The sequence below is a fragment of the Coturnix japonica genome, chromosome 9, assembly GCF_054131305.1.
Source record: "Coturnix japonica strain WE chromosome 9, WE-NBRP24, whole genome shotgun sequence".
Lineage (NCBI taxonomy): Eukaryota > Metazoa > Chordata > Aves > Galliformes > Phasianidae > Coturnix > Coturnix japonica.
Window position 1 is genome coordinate 25669047 of NC_140671.1, and position 13481 is coordinate 25682527.

The 13481-nt window shown below is 50.1% G+C and overlaps 1 protein-coding gene across 31 annotated transcripts in view; it reads right to left on the reverse strand.

Moving 5' to 3' along the window:
* EIF4G3 (eukaryotic translation initiation factor 4 gamma 3) overlaps positions 1 to 13481 on the reverse strand; it is an 86943-nt gene that overhangs the window by 26204 nt on the left and 47258 nt on the right. For 16 of the 31 annotated variants that reach the window (XR_014931779.1, XM_085508823.1, XM_085508821.1 and 13 more), the window contains 9 exons: positions 12360 to 12460; positions 11446 to 11568; positions 10336 to 10444; positions 7266 to 8087; positions 6033 to 6121; positions 4689 to 4938; positions 3428 to 3585; positions 2191 to 2316; positions 1144 to 1254 (listed from right to left, as the gene is read on the reverse strand). Coding sequence is in view for 29 of the 31 variants with exons in the window: in XM_085508823.1 (XP_085364949.1) it covers positions 1144 to 1254; positions 2191 to 2316; positions 3428 to 3585; positions 4689 to 4938; positions 6033 to 6121; positions 7266 to 8087; positions 10336 to 10444; positions 11446 to 11568; positions 12360 to 12460 (1889 nt within the window). In the remaining 2 variants the exon portion in view is untranslated. Of the gene's footprint in view, positions 1 to 839; positions 954 to 1143; positions 1255 to 2010; positions 2109 to 2190; positions 2317 to 3427; positions 3586 to 4688; positions 4939 to 6032; positions 6122 to 7265; positions 8088 to 10335; positions 10445 to 11445; positions 11569 to 12359; positions 12461 to 13481 lie in introns of those variants that run through there. The other 15 variants (XM_085508825.1, XM_085508816.1, XM_085508826.1 and 12 more) reach the window with 5 other exon arrangements.

The window sequence follows — 13481 nt, forward strand, 5'->3', positions numbered from 1 at the left end:
CTACAGCTTGTGCTGCACTCACATTTTCTGCCAAAGGCACGGAGAAGCATTTAGCAGATATTGCTAATTAACCTATGTTACCTGTCCTCCAGATCAACAGGGGCAAAAAGGAGAGCAGACAGAGGCACAGACACATACCCTGCAGAGGAGCCAAAGCCTCACACTTCCTACTCTCCACCTGTAGTAATTGTGCAACAGCATCCAAGAAATTATGGAGCTGCTGTTCCCTCAGGGACAGGTGGGAGCCTGGGATAGCCGACCTCCCGGGGAGCGCAGAGCCTGGCAATGCACTTCCCAGCAGCAGCACCCTGTGGCAACCAGCTCTACCTCTACCTTCTTCCCTACAGCAAAAAGTGTTTCGTTGCTGTGTGACGGCACTCCTGATCCTGTCCGAACCGATGTTTGTTACGGTCTGAAAACAGTCACACAAAACATTTAAAGAAAAAGAAGGGATGAAAGACAAAGCCAAGGAAGCAAAATAAAAGATTTCCATGTGCCGTAAGCTTGTTAGCACAGAGCCGCTCGATGTTACTTCAAAGGCAAGGAGCAGGCGGTGGGCTGGGATGGCATATGAGCATGGCCTCTGCAGAGGCGGGGTGGCCGAGCCGGCAGACTGCACACACGCGGGCTTTGCTTTGCACCACGAGGTAATGGCTGCCTCTGCTCAGGCCAAGAAGCGCTCCTCCTTCACAGTGACACTGCAGGACCATTCGGTAAGCAATGTCCCCTCACGGCCCTCCTCGGGAAGATGCAAAGAGAGGCGCTGCCCTTCGAGGCGCAGATGTAGGATGCATGTTATGTGCAGGATGCTCCAAATGAACGGGGCAAGCAGCACTTACCTTTTCTCCCCCTTTCCATAGGTCTGCAAAGTGCAGACCCCTCGCGGATCCCGCTCAGGCCAACGTCCCAGCATGCCCTCAGCTGGTGCTGTCCCACCCACCACTGAAGACTGCCTAGAGGGGTACAATGCAAGTCTTGTTTCTTTTTTTTTTTTTTTTTTTTTTTTTCTCTTTGAAAACAATGTTGCACCTTTTTGTAAAGCTTTCTACATGTGGTTCATTATCAACAGCGGGCATTATGGGGAAAAAAAACAAACTCTACAAAAAGGTGCAAAGATGGGGAAAAAAGGGGGATGTGGCTTACCCCTATTGGCAGGTTCCTCAATGGTGGGTGAGGCGAGACCAAGAGAGGGCATGCTGGGGAACCGCACCGAGCCAGGGACTGCAATCCAGGGCCACTCTGCACTTTGCAGGCCTGTGAAAAGAGAAAGAGCAACAACAGTGTCAGCGAGGTGCCACATGGAAGGACCGACAGTGCCGGGCACAACCTGCAGCCCACTGCAGCATCACTGAACATGGCAAGCGATGGTGACCTCAGAGAGCAGCACCACCTCGGGACTGTGCCGCGCTCTGAGACAAACCACAACATTGAAGCTATTCCAAGACAAAGACACGTGCCCCAGCACTGAAGAACCAGCCAAAGACTGCTCCCAAACCGGAAACACTACAGCAACTCAAAGTCTGCAGCACAACCACTGGGCTCATCTCCGAAACCTGGAAATCTGCACACTCAGAAGTCAAGGTTATTTAGAAAAGGACTTTGGAACCAGCGGTTTTGAATGGTGAGAGATGGATACATCATTAGATGCAGACAGGTAGATAAACTGAAACTCAGAGAGAGAGATGGAAGATGAGTGATGGTACATGAGGCAACTCCAACCCGGCTGCAGCCCAAAGAACAACGACAGCACAGGCAGAAAGGAGTAATTCAGAAGCAGGTTCAAGGGTTTGAGCAAAGCCAGACCAAAGGGCAAAGAAGAGAATGTGAAAGGAAAGGGGAGGAAAAGGCAAAAAAAGGAAAATTAAGTGACCAAAGGATGGTAACATGCTGTACGAGGTATGGGCGCCTGCACACGACTGACAAAACCACAGCATGGAAATACATTTCCACACTTCTCAAGAAGAAAAAGCGGAAGGGGGAGATCAAGTCCGTGTTAAGAGCAATACATACCAAACATCCACAATGTTTTGCCCGTTTTCCTAAACTCTGACAGACAAGAAAATATCTCCCTTGCGTTCAAGCCAGACAACACCAGAACAACTGGAATACTGGAAAATGCCCAAACACGTGAGGATGGACTCTGTGAGCACCAAGACCAGTTGTTAGATTAGCAAGCTGGGGAAAACTCACACTTCCAGATACGTTTCTTCCACCCGAAGGCTGCCTCCCAAAATCGGCAAAGGCTGGCGTGAAGTCTGGGCCTCGAGGCAGTATCCGAGGGTCCAGAGTTCTCAGTGGCAATTTGGGCTGGTTGACCTGCGTTCCAAAGCAGAGCAGACAAACACGGCCTCATCAGTGCGTGCTGCAGCTGCCGCAGCTCGACAATCTCTGCTAAACCATAATATTCATTTTTAATATCCAAATAACTCTTTTAACACACCAGGCAAGTTTTATGCTCTGAAAGCACATTGTATGCCTTCCACAGGAGGTTACTGTGGAAATATGTGGTGCTCAGAAACATTTTAAAGCTGATCATGATTTAAGGAAGATAAAACTATGCCAGCACAGGCCCGTTCTGTGAGCAATGAATGCAGCAATCCTGCTTTGGGATCCCAGAGCTGAAACCCTCCCTCAAAAAAATCCCTGGGGTGTTAATGCAGAGACAGGCAGCCCAAGAGCAACCAGAGCCACAAGAAGCCAGCACAGAAAACTGGCAGGTGGATGGAATCGTTTTGGGAACAATGCTGTGTATCACTACTTGTCTGGGCGTGAAATTCAGAGTAGAAACATTTCCACACGTGAGAATCACCTACACCCTGAGCTGTGCTTGAACCTTAAGAATGAGCCTGCAGTGTTTATACCAAACTACATAGCTCTAACAGAGTGGAACAGGGTCTTGCTGGCAGCCCTCCCAGATAACAACTACTTCAATAGGCACAGATTTACAAGAGGGAAAGGCACATCTGTAATAAGGCTGCTTACAATCACAAAGCCTTCTGAGAGCCAAGGTATTAATCATCACTCATTAGACCTGCTCAGAAGTACCAACACAACTGTTTCAGGTGAAAACAACAGCTTGCACACTAGCAGGGCTATGCTTTCCTAGTGGCAGGATTGAACTCTTAAAAGACAACAGCTCTCCTTTTGCTCTTGCTTTGCTAATATCCTTGGGTCTTAATGGCTGTAAGACAGCATTTTCAATTTTAAAACTAGCCAGTATAACTCAATCCAGGATACAGACCATTAAGAACACCAGTGCTTCTGATTTTAAATCGTCTGTGCTCATGCACTACTCAACAAATCTCCTGATGTGGCACAAGCCAACTATTCCTCATTCCTAACAGAAGACCTTTGCCAAAAAGGTGAAGGACAAAGCATGCATCAGAGATCTTAAGAAAAACTATGAAACCAAAGGGACTGCACGCACCTGTTTGATGGGCTCTCCTCTCACCTTGTCGAGAACCACATCGCTGATGGGAGGCAGCCCTTCTGGCTTCTGGATGCACACGGGCATGAACTGGAAGTCCAGCAGGAACTCCCGATCGTACTGCTTCTTTCCATCCGGGTCCAGGGGCTTCCACTGCTCTATAATGAGAGAAGCTGCTGAGATTCACAGGGAGCAAAACCTCCACTCTCGAAGACGCGTTTCTGTTAAATCCAAAGGGGAGAGTCAGCTAATGCTGCGCAGGACGTCGGACTTGAATTTCAATTTTGAAGCCCATCAGGCAGTGAAAAGAGGAACATGAAGTCATGTTAAAGGAACATAAACAACTGGGGGCACACAGCCAGTCCAGTGCCATGCAGGACTAATAACCAACCCCAACTGGAGCCCACATCATCTCACTTTACCCTTCACACCTGCAGGAGATGTCACCTTTGCTTCATGGATGCTAGGCAGTGTTGCTGTGCTTTGACCTGTCCATTCAGATCTGCTGTTAAAGCTTATTTCGGTCCCTGATCACTGGTTTTGGGTTCTCTGCACCCTGTTCCCTGCAGGAGCCTCTTCTCAAGCAGACTGCCTCTCAAGTTCCTTCCTTAATTGGTTTCACACTTAATTTCCAAGCTTCTAAGCAAATGACTTAATTTATTTTGAGGAAGCTCCACTTGAAAGAGAATTAGCTTAAAAATTGGTAGCAACTGCGAAGTGAGATGGTCTCAAGGTCCCTCTTAATAAAGTGAACTTCCAGAGCGTCAGGCCCATGAGAGGTCTCAATGAATAACAGCCCCAGGCAGACTGTACCCAGTACTGACCAGCACCAAGAGCACAGCGTCACACTCACAGAAAGGCTCTGGGTTAGCTCAGAAGTGATCCACCCCCACCATGGGCTGGCTGCCCCACCAGCTCAGGCAGCCCAGGGCCCATCCTCAGCCTTGGCCACCTCTGGGAATAAACGGGGCACTCACCACTGTCCTCTAAGCCCAGGCTGTGTATTTTAATCTGACAAATCGCATGCCCACAGCTCAGCAGCAGAGCCTGGGCTGACGATCAAGCGTTGCTTCTTTCCCTTTCCTTACAATTTCAGAGATCTGTTTGGCCAGGTAACTGAATCTACACAATACACACACTCTCATGTAGCACCCAGGCAAAACTTTCACAGTGCTTACTTAGAAACAGTGTCTGCTTATGTGCAGCTTCTATGAGCCCGCTGGTTTGTGAATCCCAATGCAGCAGCCCAGAGCGTGCTTACCTGGCTTGTATTGCAGCGCGGGCCCTTCGGCAGAGCCCTCCATGCAGCCTGAGGTCACATCAGTCCCCTCTCCCTCCGACATGCTCTCAGCACCATTACGGACAGGTTCTGCCTCCTGCTCTCCGTTCTCTTCCACAGGTTTCACTTTTTTAAGTTCGGAGGGGTCTCTCTCCAGATGAAACCCATGGCTCATGTTATCCTGCTCAGATTCAAATACTTTGTCACTCGAAAGTTCCTCTTCTACTTCAGGCTAAAGCAGACACAAACACAGAGGTGATGTCAGAACCCCTGCAGATGGCTCCCCATTCACCCACGCAGCCTAACAGCCACGTGTGTGCTTCTTCTATTAACCCCTAATCCTAACCCCAACCCTTCCCACATGTGCTGCACAGATCCCTACCAACACACAACCTGACCACACCATTTACTGACACTCTTGCTCTTAGTTTTAGAGCTCTCTGAGAATACAGCCTTCCTCTGAATTCACACAGGGACACTGCAGCCATTAAACAAAAAGACCCTGGGGTGCTCCAGGAAAGGCTCTTGATACTCTCTCCTCCCAACCTACAAGCACTGAACCCTTTCACACTTTTAGCAGATCTACAAGTTAAACTGGTATGATGTTCTGCTTTAGCACTGGTGTAAATACCAAAGGGTGCAAATATGGGACTCCTCCAGCACTGAGGGGGGAACATGCAGAGAGAACGGGCAGAGGCAGCTCAGCCAGTGCCACTCCACATACCCACAGTGCATGTTCTGAACTGGTTACAGTTCCCTCGCCCTGTCTGATAAGTTCTATTACCAGTTTTACGTAGGACAAATAAGAAAGAGCTTCTCCCTGCGCCATCCCTACCAGAATGGCAGCACAGGTGACGCCCTCAGTTTGTCTAAGTGCAGGCGTGATGGTTTTGCACAGATGTCAGCTTTTTTCCTCCCCAGCTCCTCCATCAGATAGTCATTCTGTGGCCATGACATCACAATGACATCACTGTGCGGCAAAAGAATGTCCCAAATGCCACCAGAGTGCCCCTGGGACCCCCAAATGGTGAACATTTAAAGGGTTCAAACCCATTTCCCCTTGGGACAGCGTTAAAGACTCCACATTCTGGAATGCTAAGAGTGTTCAATAAGGCAAGAATGAAGAAAACTTGGAGCTTCAAGGCCTGGGAACAGCCAAAGGGCATCGCTCTAAGAGATGCTGGGGAATATCACAGTTTTGGGAAACGTTCTCCAAAAAATGTGCGTTGGATCCTTGCGGGATGGAGGAAGCAGCGTGTCTTAAACAACCTTTGAAGACAGCAGCTTTATCATTGAATACTGAATAGGAGCGCTGCGCTGCCTCACCTCCGCCTCCACCTCTGTCAGCTCCTCAGTGCCCTGGGTCCACTCTTTTGGTTTCTTCCATGTCTTTGGTGCAGTTACAGCAGTTGAAGCTGAAAGACAAGTACGCATCCATTAGAAAATGAGCAACGTGCTTCCCTCCTTCACGGCGGCGTTAACCACGCAGGGTGGCAGAGCAGCCGCAGCCTCACATAGGCTTTGTTTCAATGCAGTGCTAACAAAATCACCCAAGCAACATTAAAACAAGAGAACTGTTCCACAGCTGCTTGCTGGAGCTCCAAATGGCCCTTCTGACAGCGAGGAGTTTACTACCAGTGCTGCAAGGATGGAGCAGTGCAAAAGAGAACCTCAGAAACCAGAGAGTTTCGGGAGGTGATGTCCTGGGGAGGCATTTCTCAGCAGGTGCATCGTAACAGGTAACCACCACCCGACACACAACCCTCATCTGGCCAACCACGGCAGCTCCCCCAGCAGAAACCTCCTGCTCCAGCAGCCCAGTCCTTGTGAGATGGGTTTATCTTTTGATTTTGAAGCAGGTTAACAGCTCCACTGCTCATTCATTTCTCTGGACAACTGATTCAAAGAAAATACCATCTAATATTTCTAGGATCTGCAGTGATTTACACTAATCATCTTTTTCCTAGGAAGGGTAAAAGAAACCACACAGCATATTAAGATACAAAACTATTAATCCAACATGCTCATAATTTGTTGCCAGTGTTACCAGCTTAAATTCTGACACAAGCACTCATGCATATTTAACAGTGTAAACAGAACTGATTTTGTGATTGAAGTTTACAGCAGATGGATTTGCTGCTCAAGCCTTTGGTTTCCAGCAAATACTGTGGAAAAGCACCTTCCTTTCTTTACCACTTCCACCTGACCAACAACATCCTGCTGACAGCAGAGGCACAATACAAACCCGACCTGGGAGCGTTTCACTCTCCCTGAAGCACCAGCCTGTTCCATCGATGCTTTACACGACTTGAGAAATTCTCCTTTCTCAGTTGTGAAAGCCCATGTATTGGCTAACAGACGCGAACCCCAGTATGCACATGCAAAGCTGGCTACCCCTTTTATGAACAATTACCCAGGGTTCTGTCGCTGCAAACAAAGCTTAGTGTTCTGTGATCAAAGCAATGGCCATGAGGCAGAATCAGACTTCCCGGGGACAGATACAAAATGGGAACACCTGACAGAAGAGCCCCAAAGAGCCCCACGTTGCCAAGCACTCACTTGGGACAGGACTCTTGTTAGAGCTCAAGCTTGCAGCCTCCATGCTCTCCTCTGGTTGCCCGTCTGCCTCCGTCTCTTCCTTCTTTTCAGTATCTGTCAGCTCTTCGCTAGGAGCAGTCCTTGCACCCTCCTCTCCCTCCACATCTCTCTGAGCAGGAGGGGCACTGGGAGGCAGAGGCAGCGGTGGGGAAGGGGCTGCACTGGTCAGAGTAGCAGGAGGAGGAGGAGGAAGAGGAGGGCTGGCAGCTGGGGCAGGAGGAGGGGATGGGGCTGCACAGGGGGTGCTGGGGAGCGGTGCTGTGCCCAGGTCCCCAGGAGCTGCCCCTGGTTCCTGCGGGTCGGCAGCGAGCGGCACAACATCCCCTGCAGCCACGTCAGCTCCACTCTCTGCAGCAGCGACGCTCTCATTCACTCCATTCAATTCGTTAATCGCGCTCATGCTAACAGTCACCAGCACATCACCAGGTGCTGCAGCGCTGCCTGGTTCCTGGCACGTCTCTCCACGGGGCTCCTCTGCAGGCACAGGGTCTGACATGTCCAAGCAGGGCACGGTGCTGGGGAGAGGCATCGCCTCCTCCTTGGGGGAAGTGACTTCACATCTCTCCTCGGGGTTGGCAGCAGGTGAGGGTTTAGCAGGAGTGGTGGTGGCAGCAGCTGTGAGTGGGGCAGGGGGTGGTGATTGGGCTGCAGTGGGGGCCGGCGGGCTGTGGGGTGGGGTGGGCTCAGCCACAGGCATGGCCAGCTCCTGCTTCTCTGCTGCAGGCTCTGCCCGGAGCACCGGAGAAGACGGCTTTAATACTGGGTCTGGTTTTGGCTTCTCTTCTGGGAAAGGAAAACAAAAAGCAATGTTACAAACAGAACGCCATTTCCCACTGTAGCTGCCCTCCCGGGCCCAGCTCCCCTGCTCCAGGAACTCCAAAGAAGTCAAAAATACACCTGAGTTGGGTTTCGTCTCAGAGAAATATGGGGCTGTAGCACCAAGAGCTGCCCAGCTGAGGTCGGAAAGGGTCTTAAAAGCCCATCCAGCCCCACCCCTACCACGGGCTGGCAGCCCCCACCAGCTCAGGCTGCCCAGAGCCCATCCAGAGCCTGAGGCACTTCCAGGAATGAGGCAGCCAAGCTCTGGACAGCAGTGCCAGGGGATGCTGCCCCACAGCTGGTGACGGGCTGTGCCTTACGGCTGCCATGCATCACTTCATTACCACTGTGTGAGACACATTCAGCCTCTTCTGGACTTGTCAGTTCTAAGCTCCAGCACCCCCCAGCACAACAGACTGAAGGACATAATCCCATTTTTGTTCTAAGTTTCAGTCGAGAGGAGATATCTTTTCCAAAAAAAGCGAAGGCAGGTGAAGCACAGCTGCCATCAAACAGCACCACTACCCCACGTGTTTGCGGTCCAAAGGCTCAGGAAGGTTGGATTTGGATTCTGAAGGCTCTGTGAAATGACCCAGAATTGGTTTAGAGAAGAAAATGCATCACCTCCAATTCTGGAATGTGGCTGCAGAGAACTTGTGGAGCATTCCTGACATTTACAGCTCGCTATAAACACTGCCTGGGGATTCTCTCCCCAGAGATAAATGTGATTGCTCTGAAAAAAAAAAAAACAAAAACACCCAAAAACCAACATTTGAAGAGCCCAGAAAAAAACATTCTGCAAGGTAAAAACACAGCAAAAGTCATAGAGCTGTATCTGAAAAGTGGCAGCCCAAACACACAGCCTTCAACCTGCACCTCTGTGTGTGCAGAATTCAGTGACAGAATCAGGGGGGAATTTCAGAGCCAGGAGAAAACCTGGCTGATGAGAAGCACATCTTTCCTTGGAGACCAAACCTCCAATAAGGCCTGGTGAGGATTCCCATCCACCAGCGACCACAGAAACAGTCATACAGACCAATACACAGCTGGGAAGGCTGAGCAACAGCATGGGAGCCACTCACTGCACTGATTCATCCCGCTTACCTTACCTCAGCGTGCCAAGGGGAGGCAGCGGGGTGCTGGGTGAAGCAGTGAGCGGTGGGTGAGATCCTGCTGGACACAGGAATCCATTCCAGCCCCACACTGTTATCCAAAAATAATTGCTGGGCTTGCTGCCATTTTTCCACCCTTTGTCCCAGCGCAGATATTTGTGTGGCAGAGCTGCTGCTGCAGCTCACCAGAGCACACTGCAGTGCCAGCAATACACACACACCAAGGGCACTGACAGCACTGCACACTGCTTGCCCACACGGTGATGCCAGGGTGTGCTCTGCTTGCCTGCATCCCTGCACGACCTGCACAGCCTTACAGCCCATGACAGCTGTAAAAGCTGTGAGCGCAGAGCATGGACAGCTCATCTTGCAGAGAAAGCCCAAGGATTCTAAAGGCTGCCAACAGCAGTGCCAGCCTTGCACCACGCTCATCACTCAGTGAGGCCTTCAATGGCCCTAATGTGTCACCAAGGGACCTGGTGCACAGCACCTGCCCTCCTCTGACATCTCTTCACAGAGACAGCTGAAGAGCCCCCTTCAAACATGCATTCTGGGGGGTAAGAATATAAGAAGAAGGAAAGAAACACAATCAGTTCAGGAATTTTTTTCCATCTGTGCCCTGGTTTCTTTTTGATGAGCCATTTCTGAGACTCCTGGCCCAATCAGAGTTTTTCTAATGACTCCCTCCTGTGCCCACAGGCCAGAGCTCTCCAGGCATCCCTGGGATGCTCTGCTATGGATGATGAATGGCAGCAGAGATGCCAATCCTCTCTGTTAAGAGCCCTTTCCTGATGTACACTTGTTTTTGAAGGGCAGCACGTGGGTGAGAGGAGCTTCACACTTCTCACTGCTCTGGAATAATGTTGAGGACATATAAGCTTTAACACCATTTTTTGTTAAGCAGTTTCACATCAGCAAATTTCAATTAATGCCCTTAGCAACACATTGTTCCATGTTCCACTGGAGGAAGAGACGGCCCCTCCCCTTCTATTGCTGCTGAATGCCACCCTGCTTCCCTCTCTGCCAAAAATATTCCAACTGCAACAAGAAAGGAGAAAAATAACTAAAAATAACGGCAAAGGAAATATCCGATGACCAACCTTGCTTTGGGGCGATGGCCGCAGGGCTGGGGGTGCCGGCGGTGAGGTGGGTGCTCTCCACTGGCCCATAGAGAGCAGAGCTGGGCTCAGGGACCTGGCTGGGCAGCTGCTGTGGGAGGAAGGACAAAACAGGGCAGCAGTGAACATGAGAAGAGAAAAACTGGCAATGCAAATGCAAGAAGGGAAGGGGAGGGAGATGAGAAGAGCAGCTGATAAGAAATCCCAGCTTATGAACTTCCTCTTGAGAAGCATTTATTTTGTCCTGTTTGACTTAACTGTAGAACCTTAAAATAGATTTCTGAATGCAGAAGCAACCTGCTGAGTGCCCGCATTAGCTGCACCACCCATAAGCACTGAAACGGCTGTTTGCAGCTCGTCCACACTTCCACTTTCAGGCTCTGGGTCCATGTCAAGGTGGATGAGTGCTCGTGGCAGCGCTGCCCATCTGCACCGCTCTCCTGGTCTGGAAAGGACCCAACAGCCCCAGGTTTCCAATCAGCTTCATTGCTGGCCATGGCAAACAGACCTCTCAGGTGATGCAGAGTCTCCAAAGGGTTCAGAGCAGAATTTTTCCAAGGACTTATGAACTATGGAAAATGACAATTTGGGATATTTGTGCTTTATCTTAGTCAGAAAAATGCCTGTTGGTTTGGTTTGGTCGGTTTGTTTCTTTCTTTTTAGAGGCTGAATACACCAAGACCAGATTTGGAAATTCCATAATAAATGGCCCAAGTTATTGTCGGTGTAGCACCCTAAAGCAAGACTAAAGCAGGAAGGCTTTAGTATGGACACTAATATGATCTAAGATGTACCGCCAACCACAGGCATGACCCATGGGGGGCACGAGTCAGTAGTGGAAACACCATGTTCTCCCCAAAGCCTTCACCAGCTCCAAACTCTGCTGCTGACACACACAAGGGGAGGGACTGCCAGCAGCACTGCAGCTCCACATGTCACAGGCTGAGGGCTGCTAAACATGTCCAAACTTGAGGAAAAAAATGCTTAAGTACATGGACAACTTAGGGAAAGACCATCCAGGTGCTGCTGGTCTATATGGAAGATAAAGAAGCAGCTCTAACAAAGGGCAAAGCCATACCGTGATGCTATTACCTGAGGTGGGGTCGGAGTGGAGGTGGGTCTGACGATGGGTGGCGTTGGGTTCCTGCTGCCCCCACCGGACATTATTTCTTCTGTTATATCTTTGCCCCCCTGGTTTGGATCCCGGATCCGGATCTACAGTTAGGAACAAAGAAAGAGTTAGAGCGAGTCTTCCCTTGCACACTGTCCCTGGGGCCCAGGGCAGGACATGCTGCCATCACACTCAGCACGAGATGCTCTGGACTGAGCTGATGCTCTGCGGGACCACTGCAACCTGAAATGCATGGTATGTCATCCATCTTAAAACTGGATTCAATCAAAATGGTCATCAAATATACGCACCTCTTCAAATTCCCTTAGATCTAAAGCAAGTGTGGCACAACTTTAAGAAGAAATACATGCCTTACTGTGCATCTATGGTGAAAGCTGGACAGCAGTTTAGCTACAGAAATCCAATAGGAGATGCAGTGGCTTTGGCAGCCCAGCTGCTGGGACAGGGGAAAGCCTTTGTGTTTTCCTCTTCCACATTGAGATGGAGCATGCAATCCAAAACCAAACACCTGAGAACACACTGACTGAGCGCTCAACCAATGCCTGAAGCCCTGTCATTGTGGGTGGGAATTCGTCTGGTCATGTGGAATGAAGTATCAGCGCACATATTCTTCAGTGTGCAACCTGTAGGATCCCATGAGCTGCAGAAGTGTGCTGCTTCCCATCCGGCTGTGACGTTACAGAACACAGCACAGAAAGGCAAACTGAAATGAAGTCAGTGCTGCGCGGTGCTAACATAGTGTGGGTGTGAGAGGGAAGAGTTGGCCTCTCTTTAGATAAAGCTCAGGTTTCAGCTCAAGCCCTCATCCACTTCCTTCAGCCTTAGCAGCAGGACAGTGCCCACAGACAACGTGCTGTCACAGAGGTACCCATACCGTTTTTTTCTCTCTTTTTGCTGGTGGAAGCTGCTGCTGCTGTGTAGGCACTATGATGGGCGCTGACTGATACACCGGCTGACTCGGATAGAAAGGTGTTCCTGGGGAAGGACAGCACAGAAATGAGTGAGAGATTCAGCTCATCTGTTAACGAAACAAAAGCAAGTGCAAGAGCCCACCTTTTCTTCCCACCCTTCTTTTGACAAACACAACTTCCAGCTGCAAACCAGTCTGTTTTACTCTTCCCCACTTCCACTAAATGGGAGCTGCTGCACTAGCGAGACAGATGAGGCCACTTCTTCATGTGAGGGCTTAGCATGTGCCTCAGTGGCTGCTGAAATCCGTCGAGCAGGAAAAGCAATGTGCCCCCCTTGGGCTCCTCTGCTTGGTGAGGCAAAGAAGCATGGCCGCAGACAGCGCTCCAAAATTACACTGCATTGCTGACTGCAAGCCTGACATCCAACACAACTGCATTTTCTCTATGCAGTGAGACTGGCTCACAGAGAATGGGTTCTCTCCAGAAGTGCCCAACAAACAGGAGTGTCATAGCAGAGCTGCCTCCTGCCCATATACCAGACAGCAGGCAAATGTGCAATGCAGGGCTGTTATCTGTTTTTCCACGGATGCTGGATGGGCACTTGATTTCACACCCCCCGCAAAGTAACTTGATTTATTCTTCATCTGAACTAACCTTTAAATGGGAATGAATATCTGCACTGTACTTCTGACATCTTTGTGACCGCCGTAACCAAAACAGGAGGTTACTGCTATCTCAAGCAAGTGGAGAAACTCACGAAAGCCAGTGAACCCAACCCTGCACAATCTGATCTGCGGCTTCAAAGGATGCATTCCTCAAGCTGTCAGCTGGAAAGCAACAGTTGAGAGCAGGCCCCATTGCTGCAGCTCCAAGGGAAGAGCTTGTTGGACCATCCTGGCATTTCCCAGGGTTCTCAAAAGTGGGCAAAGTAATGATACACATTACTGCAAGACACTGATTTATGCTGTCATTCCAACAGAGCTGGTTTGTCTGTGCTCTCAGATCCTGCAGAAAGTCTGGGAGGGGACTGCGCTGCAAGTGTGGTATGTATCACATATGGCAGCATGCTAGAAATGACAAAGGGC